The 27,977-nt window shown below is 39.5% G+C and overlaps 1 protein-coding gene across 1 annotated transcript in view; it reads left to right on the forward strand.

Annotated features, from left to right (window-relative positions):
* CSMD3 (CUB and Sushi multiple domains 3) overlaps window positions 1–27,977 on the forward strand; it is a 584,303-nt gene that overhangs the window by 205,638 nt on the left and 350,688 nt on the right. Inside the window, exon 6 of the mRNA XM_060277658.1 lies at window positions 25,162–25,274. Coding sequence (XP_060133641.1) covers window positions 25,162–25,274 — 113 coding nt within the window. The remainder of the gene's footprint in view (window positions 1–25,161; window positions 25,275–27,977) is intronic.

Genomic DNA, 27,977 nt, shown 5'->3' on the forward strand with positions numbered 1-27,977 from the left:
ACTGGAAAGTATTATACAGTATTTTGAAGTGATATCAACACTCTATCTGCAGTGCTTGATCTATAACTGTGCCACTCATTGCAAGACATCACTTGAATTTTCAGTCATTTAGCAGTGAACCTGCCCTTGTGAATTGACCTGACGTTTTTTCTCTAATAAGTACAGTGGTACCTCGGCTTAAGAACCTAATTCGTTCTGGAGGTCTGTTCTTAACCTGAAACTGTTCTTAACCTGTTCTTAACACTTTAGCTAATGGGGCTTCCTGCCGCCACCGCGCCGCCACCGCACAATTTCTGTTCTCATCCTGAAGCAAAGTTCTTAACTATTTCTGGGTTAGCGGAGTCTGTAACCTGAAGCGTCTGTAACCTGAGGTACCACTGTAACCTGAAGACCCACATTGTAAGAGCGAGTAAATTCACTGGAATCATTCCAATGTAGATAGAGATCATAGGTGTTACAGCCATTGTACAGCTCAAGGTATTTTAAACTGTTTCAGTTTTAATGAGTGTGTACATCAATAATAATTTCTGCTACCACTTAAGTGAGTTAATTAGCAGCAATGAAAAGATTCAGATTTATCTGTGGTTGTTCATGCTGCTAAATTGTTTAGACCTATCAGTAGCTCAATTATTTTAATACTAGAATCCATTTCTGCCCTTAATGGGGTAACACAAATAACATAAAAACAATATTAATCAGTCAGGTTACTAAATCTTCATTTGCCTTTCCTACAACAATTCTGTATAGTTAATCTGACACTTGAAAAAAAAGACCTGGTCTTTGTTTTGCTCATTTCCCGCCCCCTTCAGATGGAAGAAGATTTATGTTTAAATAACTGAACAGAATAAACATACAAAGATGGAAATGCTTCTATTACCAAAGTGCAAACTATAATATAAAAGTAAAGAATTAAAATGCTAATTTAATAATTGCTAATTTCAAATAGCAGATTGAAGAAGCATTCTTCCCCAAGCTTGTCACTCATATTGTGGAATTAGACTGATGTGATTGGTTATTCCAAAGCACCTCTCCATATGCCGGGGGGAAATGGATCGACAAAACTTAATTAGCAGAGATTTGTTAATTAGATTCAGCATGTTAATACTTTTTATCCTTTCATAATAGTATGGAGGTTCATCTAATAGCTATGGTGATTATATATGCACAGGATACTCTATATCAAAGGCTAAAACCAATATGTTATTTCACTTTAGGAGACAGCTCCTATTAAAAAACAAAAAACAAGTAATAAGGTTATAGAGTTTTGTCCAGACAATAATAGCATTGAGCTTCTGTCTTAAACTTTATTTACATACTGCATATTCTGACTTAAAAGAATGGTGTTAGTTGTGTGTGTGTGTGTGTGTGTGTGTGTGTGTGTGTGTGGTGTCAAATAAGGAAGAAATTTCTTGAATAATAGAGATCAAAGACAATCCTAAATCCAGCATAATGCCAGCCATGCTTAAATATTTGCACTTTGTTCATTGTCAGCGCTCGTGACTATTCTCCTGGCAAACCTTCTTCTTCTTCTTCTTCTTCTTCTTCTTCTTCTTCTTCTTCTTCTTCTTCTTCTTCTTCTTCTTCTTCTTTTTGGAATTACATTCAGAATATTATCACGGGGAGCTGGTCACGTGAGGAGTTGTTGAAAATGAACAATATGATTTTTGCATAGTATAATTGAAGAACCCACTTCATGGGTTTCATGAAGTGTTTTCAACATCGTCATGAGAAACCACTCTTACAATTGTATCACCATGTTTGTCTTTTGAGTCGACATAAAATAGATGACTTCACCACCGTAACAAACTGCATGTGAAAATGCCTCAAAGTAGGATTAGCCCACCATTATTTTACTGACCAGACCAGCTGAAACATTTTTGACAGTTTGTTGTTGTTGTTTAGACATTTAGTCGTGTCCAACTCTTCGTGACCCCATGGACCAGAGCATGCCAGGCACTCCTGTCTTCCACTGCCTCCCACAGCTTGGTCAGACTCATGTTGGTAGCTTCAAGAACACTGTCCAACCATCTCGTCCTCTGTCGTCCCCTTCTCCTTGTGCCCTCCATCTTTCCCAACATCAGGGTCTTTTCCAGGGAGTCTTCTCTTCTCAAGAGGTGGCCAAAGTATTGGAGCCTCAGCTTCAGGATCTGTTCTTCCAGTGAGCACTCAGGGCTGATTTCCTTCAAAATAGATAGGTTTGATCTTCTTGCAGTCCATAGGACTCTCAAGAGTCTCCTCCAGCAGTTAGCCCGCCTGAAAAGCCACTAAATTCAGGATTCTGCTAGGTTCTGCCTAGAACCCTTAAGGTCCTGTCTTGTTCCTCACACACACCCTCCTAGCCCCTCCCTGCATAAGATTTCCCTTGAGCATGCCGATAATGTCACTTTTGTTTTTTTCAGTGGCCCTATTTTGACTGCAGTCCTGCTGGCACTCTCCAGCTTGCACTCACTATTAGAAAGTGTGGTCAATTAATAGAGCATGAACATGCCATGCTGTTCTTTTATATCATTTGTGCTTGGCTTGTGGGCTTACCAGGGAATCATTAAGTTGGGGTAGATGGACTTTCCAGCAAGGCTTTTTTAATGGAAGGACCTTAGTTCATTGGTAGAGCTTCTGCTTTGCATGCGCAAGGCCCCAAGTTCAATTCCTGGTTTCTCCAGATAGCAGACACAAAGGGGGGTGGGCTTAACTTTTTACACTTTGGCCTAAAAAAAAAATCTTCCTCTGAAATTGCTGTTAGCATTAGGAAGAAGTCTCCCGTTGGCACCATTTTCATATCTTGTACAAATTTTTCACTTGAAACTAACAGCCACTAACAGCCATTGGGGGCAGCAGTTGCAAGACCACGGCCACAGAGCCCTAGCCATTTGGGGATGGGGTATGCAATGGAGAAATAATGTCAAGACAAATGACATGGGGATTGAATGATTGCAACTTGATTGATTACAATAATCAATATTTATCAACAGTCTTATAATAATTAGCAATAGTAATAGTGATTAATGTATTTATTAATATTAATAATAGTCAACCTGTGGCCAGTATATATGCCCCGATTGTGCCCCTTATTAGGTAGATTGAACTTAAATTTTGCAGGCTTTTCCCATCGTCCCACACAGCAGATGGAGGAGCCTCTTCATAATTCGGCCAGGTGACAGCATCCACCCTCTGCATTGCCCAGTGCCACACTGGGCCAAAACACCACCTCTCACTTGATATCTGCATTTATTATGTGTGCCAGATTTCCACTGGAAGTGCACTTTGAAGGAATCACAGAGCGTTTCTCTCTCTGCCTAAATGCAAATATTGGCTGGTCACAATTCCAGCTGGGATATATTTTGTGGTTTTTTGTGTTGTCCTTGGCATATTCCACTAAGTTCCAAAGTGTGGCTTAGGGCAGTAGCAACTTTTATTGCTTACTTGCTGGTTCACCCACCCAACAGTAGTTGATCCAATCCCATTATAAACATATGAAATTAAGATACTAGTAATGTTTAGCATCTTGCAAAACTAGACAGACAGCTCCCGACCAATCTAACTTAATTACATTGTCTGGGGAGCCGTTCCCAGAATAGATGCAGCTGTTGCATTTTTTCCCCCCTACAGAGAGATAATTATAATTAAGGGAAACTTTCTTAATAAGATGATAGAATTATAGTTCTGATGCAGGCATGAGAATAAAAACAAATGTCAACCCCTACAGAAGCATGACAAGGAATGATCACAACAGCTACAGTACAAAAAGTTTAAATATACAGTCATACCTTGGTTTAAGTACGCTTCGGTTTGAGTACTTTCAGTTTAAGTACTCCGCGGACCCATCTGGAACGGATTAATCCACTTTCCATTACTTTCAATGGGAAAGTTTGCTTCAGGTTAAGTACGCTTCAGGTTAAGTACAGACTTCCGGAACCAATTGTGTACTTAAACCGAGGTACCACTGTAATGGGGGGGGGGGGGAATTCAGTTTTTCATATACAGATCGAAGGTCAGGAAGCTTAAAGGACTTAGGGCTCATTCAGATGACCTGTTTATTGAGCATTTGTCCTGATTTACTTGCTTAAATGTTATGCCATGGTTAGATTATATATGGTCTTCATTTAGCATCATGCTTTCTTACTTAGGGAGGGTTATATGACAATAAGAATTCATCCAGATTTGTCTGGTGGGGTATTTATGTGTCTTACTATTAATAATTATTCATTCCACACTTTCCAATGCATTTCTCCTAAATACAAAAATTTCTTCTTTTTTTTGAAGGGAGTTTGTTGTGCTGGGGTGACAGAGTAAGCAAAAACATTATTATTTAAAACTGTCTATCATTCAACAGAATCATTTCAAGCACAAAGAGTTCGAAAATACTAAATAGAAACAAACACATATGGTCAGCAATCTGGTTACAGAGGTTTTTGTTTGTTATGAGGGAAAAGGAATCCCTGATTCCTGTTCATTTATTTGACATGTGGCAGCATAAATTAACAAGAGAGGCTGGTTATAGTCCTGCTTTCCTCCTTCCAATGATCCTATCCTAGGGATAACTGAATCGTTCAAGCACTTAAACTGCAAACCTACAGACAGCATAATTATTCCAGCCTCAGCTGAGTCTGTTCTTTGCAAATTTGCTCTGGGCTTCCCTTCTTCACATCAGGATGCATGTTTAGACTAGTGCCATAGTTCAGAAACATGGGGTGGGCTGCTATGAGGCAAGTATTTTTTACTCTCACATGGTAAACCTTTCGGTGTGCAAGAGTGAAGCTTGTCACAGAAAACTTAATTTGGAATTTTAAAAATGCAGCTATTAGAGAAGTTGGAGAAACAGTTTTATGGAATCCAGACATCAAATCAGTAGTATTTCATTGTCTCAACACCACGGCCATTTCACAGATAAGGAATTGGGATTTAGAATAAGCTACATTGACTGGGCAGATATCTGACCTGCTGTCTCCTGAGTCCAGGTGGATACAACATATAGCACTGTAATGGATGATAGGTAAAGGTAAAGGGACCCCTGACCATTAGGTCCAGTCGTGACCGACTCTGGGGTTGCGCGCTCATCTCGCTTTATTGGCTGAGGGAGCCGGCGTACAGCTTCCAGGTCATGTGGCCAGCATGACAAAGCCGCTTCTGGCAAACCAGAGCAGCACATGGAAACGCCGTTTACCTTCCCGCTGTAGCGGTTCCTATTTATCTACTTGCATTTTGAGGTGCTTTCGAACTGCTAGGTTGGCAGGAGCTGGGACCAAGCAACGGGAGCTCACCCCGTCACAGGGATTCGAACCGCCGACCTTCTGATCAGCAAGCCCTAGGCTCAGTGATTTAACCACAGCGCCACCTGGGTCCCTCTGTAATGGATGATACTAGCAATCAAATTATTTATTTCTAATTAATGCTTGCTGTTGGAGCTATTTCAATTTTTGAACAGATAGATTATATGAGCTGCAGGTATTTTTCTGCCTAGTTAATAATGTCTCAGGTGTTGTTTTTAAGCATGCTGCCTAGGGACGCGGGTGGCGCTGTGATCTAAACCACAGAGCCTAGGGCTTGCCAATCAGAAGGTTGGCGGTTTGAATCCCCGTGACAGGGTGAGCTCCCATTGCTTGGTCCCTGCTCCTGCCAACCTAGCAGTTCGAAAGCACGTCAAAGTGCAAGTAGATAAATTACCTACAGCGGGAAGGTAAATGGCGTTTCCATGCGGTGCTCTGGTTTGCCAGAAGCGGCTTAGTCATGTTGGCCACATGACCCGGAAGCTGTATGCTGGCTCCCTCGGCCAGTAAAGCAAGATGAGCGTCGCAACCCCAGAGTCATCTGCGACTGGACCTAATGGTCAGGGGTCCCTTTACCCTTTACCTTTGCCTTAATTTTCAATAGCACATCTACTAACAAGGAGTGGGGGTTTTATTTCCTTTTTTGGAGAATTGAACTGTACATGATAGGCTTAGAGACACTCTGTTCCAATGCATGGAGAGGTTAAAATCCAGCAACAGAGATTACTACATTGCAATCTGATTTATTGGCTAACCATCAATGTCTCATGGTAATATCCCTGAACCGTTCCCTTGTTTTCAAGGGCAGCCGTTTCATTTTCAAAGGAAACCAAATGAATAAGCTACAAAGAGACACAAGTCTAAGAATAAAATTTCCATTGGTAAAAATAATAATAACGTTTGCACATTTCTAGTGTGTGCTGAACAGACTTAGAATAATATTTAACCTTCTGATGTTAAAAGTTAGAGACAACAATCTTCAGAATGCGTGTCAGCCTGTGCTTTCTAGTTTGGTTGTTGCATTAGGGACAAGGGCAATAATGTACTAGAATAAGGTGAGAGGATGAAAGCGAAACCTGTCTAGGGACTTGGAACATTGCAGTGGGGAATGTTGGGAGAAGAGATTCCCCTTGGCTCTGCTGCTCGCTCCCTTCCATCTTGCTGACACTGCTGTGACATAGGAAGCTGCTTTAGTGTTGAAGTCAGGTCATTGGTCTGTTTAGTTCAGTATTGTACGCTGTCTGACAGCAGTTCTCCAGGGCTTCAGGGTTCCAGTATTTCTCAGCCCTACCAGGATAGGTCAGGGATTGAACTGAAACACTTCTTTGGCTTGGATTAAATTTATCTAGTTGGTTACAGAATATGTAAGAGCTTTACATTGCCCTACTGCTTCTTGAAGAATGCTTAATGGGCAATGTTTTGCCTGCATGTAAATGGGAAGCATTTTCTCCGTTTATCAAATGCAGCAATGTTTTATGCTGAGAATTTTTTTTTATTTGATTTCATTTCACTGCTCTTTGTATTACGCCTGTAATATCTAATTAAATTCTTGTCTACATATTCTTTTGCTGTTAGCTTAGTCATTTCATTTTCTGCAGATACTTTGTGGGCAGAGATCCTACATTTCCTCTTTTGGATCCATGCCTAGGACAAATTCAACATCTGTCCCATAAAGGGAGCTGTTCCGAGGCCAACACAAAATGGATTCTCTAATGAAAAAAGTATATGAGAAATAAACCCACACATTCACTATGTGTTTATTATGCAACTCCATAATTATTTGTAGTGCAAGAAGGAATTCATGAGGAATTGTAGGAATTGACACATACATTTTAGGTTATATTTCACACAGACATGGATGGACGTACACAAGCACAAATATCCATTCCCATATTACTTAATAATTTTTCTCATTCGCTCCCCCAATATCTGGGAGTATAGAAATTCCAGGTGCCTTTTAGAGCACACAGTTCTTACTACAGTGAGTCACTGCTTCAGATTTTACATTGGATGGGATGTAGAAACAAAAGTCCCTTGAGCTTCTGAAATCCCCACTTTTTTAAGAAAGTACAAACTGGAATGAAGCTGCTAGGTTAATTTCTACTACAAACAAGTTAGCAAGTACAAAGAAAAAAGGTGTAACAATGAGTATGAATGCTGAATTCAACTTCCAAGCTAACAGCTCAGCAAATAAATAAATAAAAAAAATAGCATCAACCAGTGGGTTTTAAAAAGTATCTCTTGCTTGAGTTATTTCTATAGCTCTGACTTAAATTTCTTCATAAACTGGGTCATAAAAAGCTGGAGGCAGCTTCCTCCTGACTGTCTGGTTGCCTATGCTCACCAAAATGTTAACTTTAGAAAACAGCAATGGTATCCTGGAATGTTGTTGTTTAGTCGTTTAGTCGTGTCCGACTCTTCGTGACCCCATGGACCATAGCACGCCAGGCACTCCTGTCTTGCACTGCCTCCCGTAGTTTGGTCAAACTCATGTTCGTAGCTTCGAGAACACTGTCCAACCATCTTGTCCTCTGTCGTCCCCTTCTCCTAGTGCCCTCAATCTTTCCCAACATCAGGGTCTTTTCCAGGGAGTCTTCTCTTCTCATGAGGTGGCCAAAGTATTGGAGCCTCAGCTTCAGGATCTGTCCTTCCAGTGAGCACTCAGGGCTGATTTCCTTAAGAATGGATAGGTTTGATCTTCTAGCAGTCCATGGGACTCTCAAGAGTCTCCTCCAGCACCATAATTCAAAAGCATCAATTCTTCGGCGATCAGCCTTCTTTATGGTCCAGCTCTCACTTCCATACATCACTACTGGGAAAACCATAGCTTTAACTATACGGACCTGAACTATACGGTATCCTGGAAATGGTAGTTTCCTATTTTTTTCTATATCCTTCCTACCTAGAAAGAGCCATCCTTAGTTCCACATTTTAGATTAAATTAATCATCAAATTATGAAGCTCACTAATAAGCCAAAATTGCAATTAGACACATTTTTTTACAAATGTTAACTTATTCCTTCCCCAATTTAAATACTTTAGTAGAGCAAGACCTTTGATCCTGGAAGTCAAATGTAACTTGCCAGCTGTCAGGTGTTTAGCAGTTGCAGAAAGAGGAAGAGAAGCAGACATCAATAGGATCCAACTACAGTGGTACCTCTACTTACGAATAACTCTACTTACGAATGTTTCTACTTACAAATGGAGCTCCGTCCGCCATCTTGGATGCTGTTTAGATAGGATTTTTTCTACTTACAAATTTTTAGATAGGGTTGCTTCTACTTACGATTTTTTTTCTCCCAATGCATTCCTATGGGATTTGACTTACATTTTTTTCGACTTACAAATGTGCATTCAGAACACATTAAATTCGTAAGTAGAGGTACCACTGTATTACTAGTCCAACATTGTCCAAAGGACCTTTGCTAACAAAGGTCACTTCCAGAATGCCTGTGTGTATTTGTATTTGTTGTATTTGTTGTTGTTGTTTGTTGTTTGTTGTTATTTGCTGCCCAACTGACTGAATTGCCCTTGCCACTCTGGGTGGCTTCTAACAAAGTATTAAAGCACAAAACCCTCAAACATTAAAAACCCACTTCCGCTTGGATCACCGTAGAAGATGGCTGAAAATACAATCTTTCCATCTCCCACGGGGTAATTTAAGAGGCTGTAAAGGGGAGTATGCAGCCTCCCGAAGTCTTCCCGGGGTACGGGAAGATGCAGTCTCATCCGCAGTTGCCCACTACCAGCTTTGACTTCGGAAGGAGGTAGAGGCTGGGGGCACTGGATGGAAAGCCCCTGAGGGAGTCTAGATCCCCCGGACACCATCTCTACGAGCGAAAACAGGCTCCATGACAAGAGAAAGATTGGATATAAGTCATGGACATGCTTCAGACAAGGAAATAAGATTTATACTGCTAAGCTCAGCCACAAAAACAAAAGATAACAGAGGAATGTAACCAAGAAGAAATGGTATGTGACGGAGCTGAAGGGGGGAGTGAGAACTTTATAATTTTGCTTTACTGTGTTTTACAATTCACTTAACAAAACTCCTGCCTGAAGAACCGTAAACAACATTTATAAAGCAAGCAAGATCGGAAAGTGGGAAATTTATTGAATTAATATGGTTTTTTAAAAATATATAAACTGTGTGAATTGAAAATATAAATAATCAAAGTATGTACTCTTGGATTCGCTTGGAATGTGGTTCCTCAAAATATGGGCATCAAAGAGAAGCAATCTCATTTCCATGCTGGAAACCTGTCAAGAAACTTTTGAGTTATGACGCAGCTATAATTTAGATTCTGCCATACTGGAGACAAAGCCGGCTACAATATCAGTCAAAGGGGGAGAGAGCCATAAATAAGAAATTAGATGTGTGTTTATATTTCTGATCTGGCAAATCACCCCTGAAAAGGCTATAGTGAGTAGCGATCTGGAGCGACCTGGAGAAAACATCACAGAGGATTAAAGATTTGATTTATGGGGACTGCTCGATGATGGCTGCTGCTGGCTGTGAGAAGGATTTTTGGATTTCTGTACGGACTTGGCAAGATACTAGCGTGTGAAGAGACAGTGCTAATTTACGGAGGAATCATAGGCAAAAATCCACACAGGAATATATATGGTTTGGTCAAACTTGCTTGCTCGAAAAACTCAGGGGCTTGAAAGAAGATAGAAGGATTTTAATAGACTATTGGATAAGATTAGGAGGTAGTGACTATAAGAGGACTAGGCTTTCTGAGTCTGAAGCATGGGAAGTCAAATTTAAATTTGTATAATTTGGCAGAAGATTTGGATTAATTGTTTAATTGATATTTGTATAATTTATATAATTTGAAAATGGATTAGATATTTAAATTGGAAAATCTAATAAAAATGTTTATTAAAAAAACATTAAAAACCTCCATTCAAATGTATTCTAAAAGGCAGATAGATGATGGGAGGGTGTTCCACAGGGTGGGTGCCACTATCAAGAAGGCCCTCTTCCTGGTTCCCTGTAACCTCACTTCTCTCAATGAGAGACCCGCCAGAAGGCCCTCAGAGCCAGATCTCAGTGTCCAGGCTGAACGACGAGGGTGGGGGTGCTGCTCCTGGTATATTCCTCATGATTAGTTTGTGCAAAGCTTGCAGGATGATTCTATAGATTATGCTAAGTGTGTGAGGTCTGGATCATCTTAAACTGGCAGTGTCATCTTGCAAGGTATTGTATATGGCCTTGAACTTAATACACAATAGGCTGCCTAATAGCTTTGGCAACTTTGAAGGACTGGTCACCAAGTCAACTAGCACACAAACCAGAGCCCTGTTGTTGCCCTTGCTGTGCTACAATCCTTCCATCATCTTATTTTAACAAAACCCTCACCAGGGAAAGGTTTTATTTGAGATACTTTCAATCTTGCTTTTCAGTCAAAGAGGTCCTTAAAGAAGCTAGCGCCAAAATAATAAGAAAGATCCGGAGGCAGGGGATCCATTAGACTTCTCCTCAGAGGGGCAGGCAGCTGCGTGCCCTTCAGCAGAGAAGTTTAAATGAGCCACTTGCCCGTGCAGGCAGCTGAGAAAGGAACAAGTCCTGGGCGATGTATCAATACATCACCCTGACCTAGAGGTGATGGAGAGGTGGGGGAAAGCAAGCATTCTGAGCTCTCAATCAGTGGTTCTATCGCAGACACAAAAGAGGTCTTCACCGCAAAGCCTATGTCACGAATACATGGTTCTTCTGGATGCCCTCCTTGCCAGAAAAAGGTGTAACAAAATAAAAAAAAATTCCTTCCAGTAGGACCTTAGAGAAGTGTGCATGTACACGAAAGCTCAGACCAATGACAAACTTAGTAGGTTTCTAAGGTGCTACTGGAAGGATTTTATTTTGTTTTGACTACAGCAGACCAACATGGCTACCTACCTGTAACTAGAAAAAGGTGCAGTTATTCCCTTGGAGTCTGCCATTTTAAGCGAGTCTTCCATGGTTACCTGTTACAAATAAGTCAGTTCATGAGTTAGCCGTGAGTTCTTCCACGAGTTGGTGCATTTTTAAACCTTCCCATGTTACAATATTTGTCCTGAGAATTAGGGACTATCCTCATAAGCACTTGAATACACAGCAGCTGTTGGAATAAGCCAATCTGTGTCAACTGCCAACAGCTGTTGTGCTACTGCCCGCAGCTTTTGGTACAGGCAGAGTGTCATGCGATGGCACGCTGATTTGGCATGCACTGGGAGAAGCTGGGATTAGTTGGCTCTTTCCTGCAGTGAACATATGCTGGTCGGGTTGTTGTTGATGTTGTTATACTTCTTCTCATTTATATGGTGCATTGAACATGTTCAAAGCACATCATGTACATTATCTCAGAGGACAGGACCTGTGCATACCTGTGGCTGGCAAGCAACCTGTTTGTTTCTCCTTGTTATGTAAATTATTGAGCATAATGTGGGATTTGAATATAGAAAGTAAAATGGAAGCTGCTGGCAACAAAGGATGCATGAAGCACAAAGCTTATTTTGTTCTGGTTTTTTTTTTTCCTGCCCGCTCTCCCATCGTTTAGATTTCTCCTGGAAATCTAATGCATCATAAATTTGGTTAATTGAAAGGAATGTGCTAGGTTTTGACTGAAAAACATACTGTTATTGTAGCATAACTTTAAACATGAAAGTCTAGTGCTTGTTCTGATTCATTTTACTGTCAATATGTCAAACGAATAACCGAAAAGGATGTAATTTGGTCAAGAAAAGCTAATGTTTTATGGATGGCTTTGGGGGGCATGGAATGATTGATGGGGAATAAGCAGTGCACTTTCAGTTCTTTTGTTTCCATTGTCTAGATCACACATGAACATCTACTGCATGAATTATGGGAAAAGATATTTAGATTTAAACTCTATGCCCGCCATAAGATGGAGTCTGTTTAGATTAGAACCTACATAATTACAAAATTGCATTAAAATTTGACAAACCTATATGTAACTGCCGACAGAAACTTCAGTAATTGAACTGGGAACCTTATGGACTAAGGCTCAGATTTAGCCTGCACATTCCTTTCTAGAAAAATGTGAACTCACATCTCAGGGCCACCTTTGGGCACAAAGGGGATAGGAGTGTGTAACATTGGCCTTTGCAATTATTTGGCAGTATAAATCTTATGAATTGGCTAGGCATGGCACCAATGAGAATTTGCCTGCTCAGGCTAGTACAGTCATACCTTGGTTTAAGTACGCTTCGGTTTGAGTACTTTCAGTTTAAGTACACCGTGTACCCGTCTGGAACGGATTAATCCACTTTCCATTACTTTCAATGGGAAAATTCCCTTCAGGTTAAGTACGCTTCAGGTTAAGTACAGACTTCCAGAACCAATTATACTTCGGGTTAAGTATGCTTCAGGTTGAGTACTCTGCGGACCCGTCTGGAATGATTAATCCACTTTCCATTATTTTCAATGGGAAAGTTCGCTTCAGGTTAAGTACAGACCTTTGGAACCAATTGTGTACTTAAACCGAGGTACCACTGTTGTAATTTTGAGAGACTTGAGATTTTAATTACTGCTGTAAGCGGTGGCCCGCCTATGAGGAGAGGAGAGGTGACCAAGTCAGGCTCTAGCTGTGGCAGCAGATCCAAATGTTGATCTTTCTTTCTCCCCATATCCCCACCTTGTCCCTGATGTATATCTATCCTGATCCCCTTCTTCCCTGGTGCAGAGAGGGGCCAATTTGGGGTCCACTTTAGGTGCTGAAATGTATTGGCTTGGCTCTGATTACTGTGGTGTTTCAAATGGTGTTAATTATCATTGAGAATCAAGTAGGGGCAGTTGGACTAGATCCTCATGGTTCCTTCCAACGCTACAATTCTATGAAAACAACTAACTTTATTTAAACAAGCATTCTTTCAACTCCCTACTGCTCTCCCTCTCCCTCTCCCTCTCCCCCCACCTCTCTCTCTCTCTCTCTCTCTCTCTCTCTCTCTCTCTCTCTTGTGTTGAGTCACTTTCTGGTAGATGTTCTCTTAACCTGGCTTCCCTCTGTGTCGCTTAAGTTTCTCTCCGTGACTGCTGTCCTAACCTTCATACCTGGTTTCACATATATTGATACATGTTGCAGGGCAGAAAAGGGCTAATCCCACATGTCACAGACCAGATCCTGATCTCTCCCTTTGAGGGACAGAGGGAAAAAATTGGTTCATAACATACCTAATTCACAGTTCCCAGAACAATATGCAAACAAAAATGCAAATGATATATACACACTTTCCGTTCCCTGGAAATGGTTTGTTAGGCGAGCATACAAATAACAAGCTGGCGATTTCCATTGAGTCCCATAGGGAAATTTCAAATGTGTTACGCAGAATTTTGACCCACCCACCAAACAAAAAGAAACCCCAGGGAAACCTTACTGAAGTACAGATCACTACAGTTCCTCAGCCAACCAGCAAAAGACAAACAAGGAAGTAAAAAAATGTTCTCTGTTTGGATAACTGAATCTGCAGTGTGTATAGTAAAGTTTGGGTACTATGTGAATTTTCACATAGGGAGTGTTCCGAAAGCAAGACCTGTATGTAGATAATTATAGGTCTAGAGCAGGCATCCCCAAACTGCGGCCCTCCAGATGTTTTGACCTACAACTCCCATGATCCCTAGCTAACAGGACCAGTGGTTGGGGAAGTTGGGAATTGTAGTCCAAAACATCTGGAGGGCTGAAGTTTGGGGATGCCTGGTCTAGAGGAAGAACTTGTTGAAGAAACTTCCTATAGATGCGAGTGGAAGGAGGAAGCCATTTTCAACCTAATGGCCTAGGAGTAAGCATGGCTCTCCGCTCTGCTGTTCCTGTTTAGGTTTATCTGAAGTGCCTGGAGTTTCTTTCTAAGAAAGGCAGCCCTGCTGGGAAAGAAGAAAAGAACTATCCTCTGAAATTTGTGTTTCTTCATATTTTGTGATGCAACAAAAATTGTATGGAAATATATGCCAGATCAAGGGTGAATATATTGGCAAATATAACACAAAAATCCATTAAGGACAATTGCTTACCAAATGCATATAGAAACGGATATATTAGGAGAAATGTGCAGTAAAATGCTGACTCATTTTGAAGAGGACTTAAAAAAAAAATAAGCAAAATGATGTGGAAATGTGCAGAAACTGAGGAGGGGATAACAGAGATACCCAAACCATTTTAGAATGAATAATAATAAAAATATACGCAGAACTTTCATTGATGTGTTTAGCATCATATCTACTTTGGACCTGAGGAGCCCTTTCTGTTTCTTCAAAATAAAATAAAATGTTATTGTAGATTTTCACAGTATTTACCATCTCTGAAAACAGTTATAGTTCTTGAAAGCTACAATTTATTTCATTTGAAGCAAGGCATAAATAATTTCTGAATCCCATGGAAATGGGATGAGTTGCATCTTTACATGTACAATCATGTTTATTCAAAAAGGCATTGGATATATGGTGATACATTGTTTGATGACAAGCTATGTCCCTGTGCTCTAACAGTACATTGCCCTGCAGAAACTCAAAATCAAGAGCACGTGTCCTTCTAATTCAACGCTTTTGCATATGATTTACCTGGAAAACCATCTTGCTGAGTCAACTAAAATGAAAACAAAATGTTTAATACATTATTTATTGGACTTGCAATTTTCAGTTGTTAAAGACTCTAGCTGTGTAACAACCTTTATAAAACTATATATATATATATGTATATGTATATGTATGTATATAAATATATTACAGAACAATACAAGGCCAAAGCCAAAGATCTATTCATGCTCCAGGGTACTTGAATTTGTGTTTGTTAAACAGCTATACTGCAGAGGAAAGCAAACTTGCACACAACAGTAGTGATTTATCCCAGTTTTAATGTGACCTTCTTCAGTCCTTACCTTTTTCTGGTGGTAATTTGGAAAGCATTCTTGTATCTGAATATTCAGATAGTCGTTTTAAATAACAGTGTAGATTAAGCCCCAAACAAAATGAAGGGAAAACAAATGACATTTTCAGGAATAATAAAAATTCCCCATTTCCCCTTCCTTCCTTCTTCTTCTTTTGAGGATGCTACTCTTTTGATTTGGTCTGCTGTATTTAAATAGGAATAGAGAGAATAGATTATATGCCATAGGAAATTCTGTATCCTTATATGGATTTTTTTCTAATTAGACACAGGGGTGAATAATTTTGATGTGACTTCAGGGGAACTGAAATTGTATATGGAATGTGTCTGTTCCAGGCTCTGCACTGCAATCGCCAGATATATTTCCTATCAAAATATGCTTTTCTATATAACACGAATATGAGAGTCATAAAATACAAATATACAAAGACACATTTTCCAGGGCAATCTAAATTCCCCTTATGCTGTGTTTGCAGTCTCTCCCTTCACTTAGCTCTGTTGGCAAAGTTGCTCTCCTGCTGTCTGCCATCGGTGAAGTGGTATTTCACTTTGTGGGCAACAACTTCAACCCTCTGAACGTTTAGCTGGGCAGGAAGCACATGCTGGTGGTTTATTCACTGCATCCTGATCCGGTCCCACAGCTGCCATTCAGTGGAATCAGGCCAAAACTTCCTGCTGCCCCCCCAAAAAAAACTTCTGCAGCCATGAGTAGGGGATGATACTCCAGAGTCCCAGAGGAGGGGAGTTTAGATTGCATTTACCATTGATCTCTAGTTTGTGTCTTTGGTTCTGTTTCTGATACTTGCAGAAACCCTGATTAACATGTGAAAATCCTGTTAGAGAAAGCTACATTTTTCGGTTAATTTCCTTATCTTTCTCAGAAAATTATCTTTGTCAGCAAAATCTTTGTCCATCTTGGCATTTTTGTAGTACGTAAATATTGCATACTCCCTGGGTGAGCAGGTGAAGAGCAGTTGGAATCTTATGAATACCACTATGGTCTGTATGAACATGTTCCCTCTTTTGCCCTTCCCCTGAGAAATATATATAAGAGGAAGTTCATTTTTGAGGGGTATGTTTGTATGAAATGTTGTATGTGACTACTAGAGTCAGAGCTTTCTAGTGATGGGCCTCTGCTTTGGAACAGCCTCCCTAGAAAAGTTCATCTGGTGCCTTCTTTTTGTTGTTAGGTATTTTGGTTTTAGGACTCTCTCTTCTGGGAATTTTTAATGCTCCACTTGTGTTAATATGTTAAATATTCTTTTCAGTAGCACCTTAGAGACCAACTGAGTTTGTCATTGGTATGAGCTTTCGTGTGTATGCACACGAAAGCTCATACCAACGACAAACTTAGTTGGTCTCTAAGGTGCTACTGGAAGGAATTTTTTTTATTTTGTTCCGACTACGTCAGACCAACATGGCTACCTACTGGTAACTATGTTAAATATTGTATTCTATCATTTTATCTTTGGGAGTCACCCAGAAAACTGCTATAAATACTGTAAATATAATACAGTAGACTAGCAGGTTGTGTGCATTTAACTTGCACAATCACAGCTCTGCATACTTGGCAACTGGTCAGTTTACATCACACAAATTAAACTCGGGCAAGGTGGAGAGCTTAAAAGCTCCTGATGTGCCAGAGTTTCCTGGCGTGGAGCTTTTAAGCTCTCTGCCTTGCTTACTGGACCCTGGGGAAGGTCTTGCTTGGGCTCTAGAAGCCTACACAAGGTCTTGCCAGGGCCATCCAACCTTGTGGGAGGTAGGCAGAGAGTTTAAAAACTCTCCACCTTGTGTGAGACACAGCAAGGCCTGTTTGATGTGTGCAGGTGGTTCTGGGGTTGCCCTGTTTATTTGTGATTTGTGAGTTATGCACAAACCCTCGGAATGTAACCCTTGTAGAAGCTGTGAGTCTACTGTAACCAACCTGTAGAGTTGCATCCAATTAAATTATATTCAAGGTAGACCCAAATGAAATTAATGCCCGTGTTAAATAAATTGTGTCTTCATCACGGAGGGCATGTGTTGCGGTGAAATCACCAAGACTGACCTCAACGTTTGTGTGGCTGGGGGCGTTTGGATAGCCACAACAACCTGATTGGGGCCCTCGGTTGTTGGGGCAATTCTGGCCAATGTGGTTGAGAGAATTTGCAGCCGGGGACCTATTTATACCGCTGCATGTTGTGTCAAGCTTCCTCTTAGCGCTTCGTGCATCGGATCACCCTCCCACCCTCCCCATATTTAGGGTCTTGCTATGACCTTGCTATGCCGTTGTGGGTCATCTGCTTTGGGGGCAGGGGCCCCATAGGAATTGTTCCCCTTTGGCTGACTGGCTGGTGCCACATGGGTTTCGCCTGCTATGTAGCAAATCATCACAACTTTGTAAGATTTGGCGGTTAGGCATTGGTTCAAGATGTGGTGAGGGGAGGTTGTCACACCTGCCCCTCCAATGCACCAAAAGGGTATTCAGTTAAAGGAATCCATGTGTTCTCCATGCTTTTGTCCGATCCCCTTCCTGGGAACCGCTGTTTTCGTACAATCTATTTCAGGCCCTTAAAAAAAAACTAAAAAAGAACCCTGGTAGGCTTTATTTTGTGAGCCTTGTCTAAATTCACATGGTTATGGATAAGAGAGCTTGTCATGTACCTGTCACATAGGAAGAACAACATGCAGCCTGGGATAACATGTCTTGGTTTATTAGGCTGAGAGATTCACCATCCTCACACCATCCTTTCCATGCCACAATTCAACAAATCCTGGGTTCAATCACAGTTCCTTCTCATGTCCATAGCAGTTACAAATCCTGTGACTTCAGATTCTGGTTTACTCAGATCTGTGAGACCATAATTTCCTGCTCTGGATGGAATGAGAAATCACGAGCAATTCAGCCAGGAAGTCTTCTTTTGCAATACTGGAGAAGGAAGGGTGGAAAGGGTGGCATGGGGATTTGTGAGCACCATGCTTATTCCTATCTTGGCTTAATAAGCATCGATATGCTATGTCTGAACATGGCCATTGTGAAGCATACTGAAATCTGGGTGCATTGTGACCTGACCTCAGTCATATGTCCAGGCACTAACCACAAAAACAAAGTGGTTTGATCAAGGGGAGACATATATGTTTTGAAAGAGAACTCCAAAAGTGGGCCCTGTGCCACAGCTGTGTTATTTCCACTGCAATTCTAGGCTACAGATGTGCTAGAATATATTTTCTTTAGAATTAAGGCATATAAGGTCAACAAATAACCTACTGGGAGAGAGACATATCATTTCTTCTCTCCTTCTGATGGTTGTATAATTGAATAAAAAGCTCTCTGAACTTCGCCGCAACAAATGAAACTTTTGAGTGGATTGGATAATTTAGTTAACTAAAAGCAGATATATGTTCACTCCAAGATTACAGCAGAGACAGATAGGAACGAAACACAAACAAAGCATCCAGCCTATTTTTGATCCCCAGAGTGCATTTAAATAGATTAATTTGCAGATCAGATGTTTTGGATTTAATCTAAGCTATTCAATGCTGATTTAATTTAAATAAAACTTTCTCTAGAGAGATTAACTCATCCTAAGATTGATCTCTATTAGACACATGCTTATGACATGAAAGTGAAGCCTGAGCTCCAGGAAGTGGAGGAGAGAATGTGCTCAGAATAATAACTGTGCAGAGACGGCACACAGGCCTTTTTTATATGTGTGCCCAAGACGGACTGACTCCAGCATTTGTGTGTGGTGTTCTGCAGTTATTAGAAGAGGAAGTTTATTCTTTAATGCTGTTTTCCTATTTAAAACAGTGGCAGTTTTTTTTTGGTCTCTGGTATATTGCTTCTGAACTACACTGGCAGGCTGATAAATCAGATCACCAACCATACATAATTTATTTCAGTAGGTAACTGGCTGCGCAGCACAGAATACAAATATGTTTTGAACGCTGTTCTGCACACTGCATACTTGACCAGGTTTTAAACTTACCCAGTGTCTGAAGCATTTTCTTCACTCTGTATCTGTCTGTCCAGTTGGCTGTGCTGTAGGTTCCCGTAATAAAAATGTACAGACTGCACATGCAGGCATAGGCTATATGAAATGGCAGGAGATGAAGGTTTGGCAGTAGATGTGAATGCACTGCCTTGAAATTGTTGGTGGCAATAATGATATTAGGGCTGTAACCATCAACACTCTTACTTGGGAGCAAGCCCCACTGAACTCAATAGGACTGACTTCTGAGTAGACATGTATAGGATTGCACTGTAATCTGCTGATGAATATTGACCATCATATTGCTTGGGCTCCCTTGGAATGAGGATCACTGGAGAATTGTGTCATTTTATGTGATAAAAGGCTATAAATGCAGGTGGGTGAATGGGTTCACGGTGCTAAGACTCTCAACAGATTCTGCTTCTACCTTAAATTTCTTGCCATGGGTACAGATGTGGACTTTGGCAATATGGCAGCCTGAGCAAGGACAAAATTTGATGTGGCCCCCACAATATCAAATAGGCACCAATATAAATATAGGCTGCATCATCACCACCAATTATTATTATAATTGTGTGCCCTGTCATTTTGGCAACCTGTGCAGGGGAACTGCCTGCGTCATGCTAAATCTGAAGGGTGATAGAGCCACAACTTTGGATTCTGCACTTAGAACAAGGCAAACTTCTCAGTCTCTTTCTCTGCTCCAGTTGTATAACTGAACCCAAATTGCAGGCAATTTTGACCCTTATCGTGGCCAAGCAAAGAACAATAATATGAGTCAAACCTTCACTTTCCTTGCCTTATCAAAAATATAAAAGTTGAGTTGATAACCAGCAGTTAACACTGCTCTGAGAGAATATCTCTTTCCAGACCCTGCTAGAGATTTTTGAAATCTTAAGCAGTATAGAAATGATTTTATAACAAACAAACATTTCTATATATTTTACTGTTAGATATATTACTACTGTATTAGTTGAGGGAATCCCCAAGGCAGATCAATCAGACTCATCACTCACAACCCATAACAATATTTAAATAGCTGTTTAGAGTTGGCAGTGTATGTTGGTGCTTTCACAACATTTGTCTGGGATTATCAATGTTTTTATGTACATGATAAGATTTGGGGGCTTTGCTATAACTTGCACATGACTCCAATAACTTTTAAAAAAATAAAAAAATAAAGGCAGTTAACCATAAGATACAGAATTGAATGAATGAATGAATCTTTATTTGTGTCAGCTATTGGCCATAGCAATAAAACAATAAAGTCAATTTTATAAAATACATTTTAGGGTGTTAATCAGATACAGAATGTTGTTGCTATTTTAAATAAAGAAATATTAGTAGGTAAGGTAGTCACAGAGGACTAAAAATGTCCTTCTGAATACATTGGTTTAATATCATGCAGACAATTCACATCTTGTCTTGCAGACCATAACACTGTATTCTCTCCCTGACATTACACAAAATACATCCTTACTCTGCAATACGAATGACTTACATAAGACATTTATAGACATCTTAATTATTCACATCTCTAAGCAGTGTACATAAAAACAAGCGACAGAAAATGAACAATAAAACAAACAGAAAAGATCATAAAATGTCTGCTGGAAATAAGTCATAGGAAATATAGCTTGCAACTTTACTTACTTCTTGGCTGGGGAGCCACAAATGGTTTGATCATTTACCACCGGAGTACTGTAGGCAACATTATCATGTATCACCTCTCTGTAGTAGAGTGTCAGGCTTCAAGAGTGTCCTCAGGCTTCAAGAGTGTAAGAACTGGCATTGCTACTTACTAATTGAACTTATCTGATTCTTTCAACACAAAACACAATAGAGGCCTAAAGCATGGTCTAACTACAGTTAGCCATATCATCAATAATGTAAGCAACAAGGAATTCTTCTTCCTAGGCTGCTTCTGAAAGGCAGATTACCTCTCCTTTCGGTTATAAACTCTTCATTCTCCAATACTGCAACACTGTTGGATGCATTAAAGTTGGTAGAGCATGAGATTCAGAGTCATGCGTTCAAGCCCACTGTAGGGCTAATTCCCGACTATTTGAGCCTCCATTCTACAGATGAAAAGAATATTAAAGCCATGGAGCATAGCATGTGTGCTGAAATCATAGAATCATAAAGTTGGATGGGACCCCAAGGGTCATCTGCATTTATTTCTGAGCCACACTGATATAAAGCAATATGAAAGTTTTGTCTTTGGTGCTACATCAGCTGTTGGTGCTACATCACAGACAGGGCCGTATTTAGGTTTGATGAGGCCCTAAGCTACTGAAGGTAATGGGGCCGTTTATATGTCCAGCTGTGCTTTGTCAACAGCAATTTTTTGCTGTTTTTTGTGTTGAACATATGCTATATGGTAATTTATGGGGAGCAAGCTAGCAGGCGGGACCCATTCCTTACATCATAGGAGCATACACAACACAAAACACTGTGTTGCTATGTAGGTTTTATTTTATTTGTTTTTTATCTTATATTTTGGAAATGTACGTCCAGGTTTTTTTCCTTTAATTTTTTTTTGGGGGGGGCCAAGAGAGTGGGGCCCTAAGCTATAGCTTGTTTAGCTTATACGTAAATCTGGCACTGATCACAGATAACCATCCCTCGATAATGCAATTACCTAGTGACAAATATGCAAATTGGAAGCAGACCAGAGAGACCACCTCAATGAAATGCACTGTATGAGTTGTGCTTCCTGGATTTTGCAGACCGGTGTGCACTCATCTTCCTTAGATATGCTTCTCTCTGAATAGTTTACCAGTTTATTTAGTCAAAATGCATAGCTCACTCCCACTGTGGCTGGCTTGCTGGCTCCTAGCCATTCCAAGCCAGAGTGCAGAGGCATGATTTTTGTGTATCCCTGGGCCTGCATGCTTGTCAGCAGCCAACCTTGTCAATACCTAGGTATGCCCCTGCAGTCACTCCCATCCATTGATTCTCCTCAGCAAATCTCTTTGCCCCAGCATTGGCATTGTAAGGCAAACATGTTCACTCATAACGTGGAATCTGCCTTGGTGTTGTATATGATTTATAAATAACCTTTTTTATTATTTTATTTAAGAATCCAGAATGTAAAGCATTGCCATGCTTCAAAGAGCACTTGTCATGCAGATAAGAACGGACTGCCTCTGCATTATGATAATAGCGAACAGCTTTATAATTTGTGTGGAAGAGAAATTGACATGGGAAGAAAGGGTAGCTATACGATTAGAATAGGCAATGATTTCACAACAGTAGCCATTGCAAATCCTGACAGTTTGCAGAACTACTTACAGTAAAATAATTCCACAGAAATCAGTCAGATTTAAAACACACACACACACACACAAGCACACACACACACACACACACTGATTTTAATTAGAAAATTGCAGATATCAGCATGTGCTTAATTAGAACAATCTTCACCTTAGCCCAAAGCTGTCATGTCTAAAAAGTGATAATGAATAACTGCCTTGATTGGCAGACTTAACTAGATATTAGCAGTGTAAAAAATAATAATGAAGCTGCTCCTTTTTCTCCATTTGTATTAGCAGGAAGCCATCATTTAAGTGCTAAAGGTGTTTTCTGTAAAAAATACATTTGTAATTTAATCTTTACACTGCATCTTTGATGGAGAATAGGCATCTCAAACCAGCATGAGAATTCATGGCTTAAATCTTTTCTGTTTCTGTCGTTTTGAGCTGAAGACTGTCATTGAATTGCAAGCAAACCTCATCTGCTGGGAAATAAGCCTCACTGAGTTCGATTTGGTGAGGCAACTTATTAAGGACTTGCATTTCCACGAATTGTTGGAAGAGATTGGTGTACAAAGAACACCTGCCTTCTACTTGGATGGTAGGAGCTCCCTCTCACCATATATAACAAAGAGTGTTATATATTGAACAAATAGCTTTTCTTCTACAGTTAGGGTAGGATGGTTCAGAGGAATACTATTGGAGTAGCACTGGTGTCCGTACTGACAGTCAGCTGGAGGAATACTGCTGCAGTGTAGCCTGTGCAGTTGCACAAGACAGAAATTCTTAGCAACGTGGTTGCTGGACAAAGGGGCTTGGGGCAGAGAAAACATACTGGTCTTCCTGTTGACGAACAGATCCTTAGCTGCAGTTCTGTCTAATAAAAAGGAGTGGGCTGGATACAATACAGTTGACTGCTGACACTCTTCAGTTGAAAGTCAGGGGGAGGGAAGTCAGAGAACAGAGGGTCGCTAACCTTCGGTTGCAGTATCCAGTAAAATAATAAATTGTAGCATTTCACTTCTTTTGCAATGTGTTACTTGTTATTAGTACTGCAGCAATATGGGAGGTGAGATGTTCTGTTCTGTTTTGATCATATTCTCTGTGTTTTGTTTTTGTACAAATGACGGCCTTTGGCTAAATCAAAATTTGGTGCTATGAAGTTCAATGGGGCTTATTCCCAAGTAAATGTACGGGATTGTAGCCTAATGCATCTTTCTGGACATAAAGGTGTTAAGTTTCAATTAAGTATTTGTTTTCTTGGCCTTAAAGGTAAAGGGACCCCTGACCATTAGGTCCAGGCATTTATTAATTGAATAGTGGAAAATGCTGAGCAATTTTTATTTTATTCAAGAGTCTCTGTGCAGTATCATTACAACAGGAACATGAATAAACAATATTTAGCGATTAGGATGAGAGGTCATGTTCAAATCCATTACCGTTTTGTTCTTCCACCATCACTTTCTGCCTCTGACATAGGTTTAGTTGATTCCTCATGTTCCATTCCCCTTAAAATAATATTTTTCTTGTCTGCTTCTTGGAACTAATAAATTGACCACCAAGAGGTGCTGTTTCCGCAACTAAAAGGCAAGGTGGTAGAGTGTTCTGGGTGTAGCTTCTCTTTAAAGGCAAAAGTTAGTCCTTCATAAATCAGAACCACCCACATATGTCAGGTTTCACAGCTGAATGAACAGAATTTAATGGCAACTGTTCCAGGCTACTGATGAAACAATACAATCACAATATTGGGACGTTGCTCTTTATTCATTTTAAGTAAGGTGACATCTACCACTTTGCAGCATCTCTGCTTTTTGCACAACTGAAGCTAGACTGGTGGAAAAGAAAATGGATGAAATGAAGAATTTCTAAGCATCTAAGCTTAAAATAATAATAAAAAAGATATTAAATGCTATCCAGTCATTTAAGAACAGCGAAAATTTACTTCACAGATGTGTTATAAGATTTTTCCACTTGGTATCCATAGACAACAGCGACTCCTTTCCTCTCTATGTTCTTCATAATCCTTGTCTATAGCATTTGCAGAACAACATTTTGAATATGTTTTTAATATGCTATGTAAAGTGTGTCCTGATATGCTGTGCATTTTCATTATGGGGAATGTGGCGGCCAATTTGGATCGAGCATTAGACAACCCCGAGTTTCAATTAGGCTCAAATTCAGCTTTATGACAATAGAAAGGCCTTAACAGTTGGGGGCCAAGATGTCTGAAGGGAGAGCTTTTTCCCTACCAATCGACCCATGAGTAAGATCAGTGGGGGAGGCCCCTTCTTGTGACTGCATTGCCAAAAGTGCATATTGTGGCACCTTGTCTTGCCAATGTCCTACACTCAGAGATGTGTGTAGCACTGAACTTACTCAAATGCTGGCGACAATTAAAAGCACATAACTTTATCCAGACATTTGTAGGAAGTTAAGCTGTTGTTGTGTGTGTGTGTTATTATTCTTGCAGATGATTTATTCATTTATTTATTTGATTTAGTCACTCGTTGTAAGAGTTTCTAAGCAGCGGTACTATGAATTCTTTTAAATGGCTATTGTAGGTGGTGTTAAAATGTATGTGTATTAGTTGTAGCTTTCCCCTGTGATCTGCATTATGAAAAGGGGATTTAAAAAGCACTAAATGAATGCAAATAACAAATATGCATGTTTTAAATGTTCACGAGTAGGGAGTATAAAACCTTTAGAAAGGTGTGATGGTCTTGCTGAATGACTGAGGTTTCTGACCCATCAAATGTTTTTGTCTTGCTTTTATTTTCTCTCTTAGGTTATCTGGAATGAATATACCACCTCCAATTATCAGCAACAAAAACTGGCTAAGACTTCATTTTGTAACAGACAGCAACCATCGATATCGTGGATTTAGTGCTCCCTATCAAGGTATATTTAATGAAAGTCATGTTTTTTCTTTTCAGATTAAGAAAGCGGTTTTACAGGTATAACTGTACTTTTTAACTAAAAAGAAAAAGAAATAAAAAGAGAGCACTCTTATCCACTACAGTTGTATAGATCAAGCATGAATAAACTTCCATTATCCTGCCACGAAATAGTTGTAAAATTGCAGTGTAGATTAAAACATTTTCTTGTGACACAGATTTTGAACATTTATGAAGAATTTGGATTTTTAAAAAAGTAACTTGCTGAAGTGCTTCTGAATATTGCTGAAGTGCCTCACTGATTATCAGAAACTTGAGAGCAAGTGTATGTTTGCAAAAAACAGCACATAATGGTGGCATTACTAAAGAGAATCTTTGTCAAGTGGGGTTCATTTCATTGCATGCAGTAATTTCATCTTGTGTTACTAGTTAGGATTCTTATCTACTTTTGTAAATGGATAGACAGCTGTTGAGAGAGAAATAAAACAAAACCTGAGCATCTGAGGCATATTAATTTGAGGCTGCATTGCTAGAATAGGTTTGCTTAATAAATACTGTAAATAAAAAGCCAGGGAAAGTATTAATATATACTCTAGCAATATGATGCTTTTTTCAAAACCCCTCATTTTTGTAAATACAGTGGTGCCTCGACTTATGAATTTAATCCATTCTGAAGGCACCTTCCTAGGTTGAAAAATTCGTAAGTCGAAAAGCGCCATTGGAAACGCGATTTCCCGTAGGAATGCATTGGAAACGGAAAAAATCGTAAGTCGAAGCAACCCCATCTGAAAATTAGTAAGTAAAAAAAACCCCTATCTAAAACCGCCACTGTTTCTATTCGGATGTCGAGAAATTTGTAAGTGTGTGACCATTTGCCCCACTCGTAAGTCGAAAAATTCGGTTGTCAAGTCGTTCGTAAGTCGAGGTACCACTGTACATTTTTGTCTTTAATGGATAAAATCCAGGGAACTGTTAGCGCTTCCTGACACAAAAGGAATTTTGTTTATCTTTGCACACCATGTTCCCATAATATCTAGTTCAAGGGCTTTTTTTTTTTAAAAAAAGCATGTTTTTGTATCAGTAGGATTTGATGATAGAAACAGCACCTGCTCTTCGTGGATATCACATATGTGGACAACTGTGTTGCAGAATAATCATTATCATGTTGCATACTAGACTGTCTATGGATATTAACTCTACTCCTGCCCATTCTTCAAAAGCAATTTAAAAAGGGATCTTTTCTGTTTGTATAAAATACAGTAAATACAGTAATTTCAGAATGATATGATTCCAGAGAAGTAATTACAAGCATTTTTAGGCAAGCAAGTACATCCCTTGATAGTATTTTCAAGTTGGGATGAAGACATGAATGAGTTTGTGTTTTTTTTTTTTTTAGTTTACTGTACTATATTTATATAGTTGTGCACATTGATTCCCTCTAAATTGTGGAATGAGCTTGGGAATCAAGCTCACTGAAAATCACAGCACTTGTCTGACTCGAAAGGATCTTATATTCATTAGTGATGAATAAAGCTAAAGTAGAGTAGAAAACATGTATCAATCAAAATATGTATAAGCTTCAGATTTTTACCGGGAGAACAAAGGAAGAGTCTTGTCACACTTGAAAGTTGAATAAATTTATTATAGCATAAGCTTTCATGCCATGATAACCATATGCTTGAAGTGTTATGCAGGGATGTATTCCATCTTTCAATTTTCTGTTTTCTGAACCCCTGATATGGTGCATGACATTATTAGATCCCATAATAGTGTTGTCACCAGGTGGACATTTGGGTCTTCCACAGGGTTCATTGCCTTTGTCCATATATCTTCCCTTTTGTTCATTTATCTGCTTGGGCCATCACCTACCTACAGTGCCCTTTTGTATTCTGCACAGGACAAACAGGCTAATTTCTATGCAAAAAAACCCACAAATATTTGACACCAGAAATGACAGGATTTCTATGCAAAACAACAACAAATATTTGATATCAGAAATGGCAGGATTGAAAAATGAGTGGAAGAATGTTGCAAATTCCCAGGAGATTCTGTATCTGACTAAGATGGTCACACTGGAACAAAGTTCAAAGGGAGAATGTAGTTTGAAACTACTGAATTACAATTCATTAAATGGTTCAATGCTATTACATATGTGTTGAATCAACAAAGTGGATTTTTATCCATTGCATTAAATTGCATTAAATGCATTAATTCATTTACCAATGCCAGGATTTCTGTGTTACATACATAAACATTTTTTGTGAATGGCCGCTATTTATTAATTTATAAAAATATTTATATCCCAGTATTCATAAAAATATCATTAATAATGTTTGAAGTGTAATTATCACCACCTGTATTTTTCCGCATTTCCTTTCCCTTTGACCTCACTATTTGGCATTCTCCAGTATGTAGATTAATATCCTCTTAATCTATGTCTGCAACTCAGGATAACAGTTCATTTATTTGATGAAGTGGATTGTATTCCACAAAAGCTATGCTATAATAAATTTGTTAATCACAAGACTAAATCTGTAAGGTGCCACAAGGCTCTCTGTATTTGTTGCAAGAGACTAGCATGGCTACTGCTTTGGAAAATGTTACCTGTGGAAACTCTATGCTTCTTTTGAATGTTTTCCTTAATCAGTCATCCCAAATGTAGCAAATTTCACAAAATATTTACAAATGCAAGTTTATTTAAGATCAT

Source organism: Zootoca vivipara, chromosome 8, assembly GCF_963506605.1.
Source record: "Zootoca vivipara chromosome 8, rZooViv1.1, whole genome shotgun sequence".
Taxonomy (NCBI): Eukaryota; Metazoa; Chordata; class Lepidosauria; order Squamata; family Lacertidae; genus Zootoca; species Zootoca vivipara.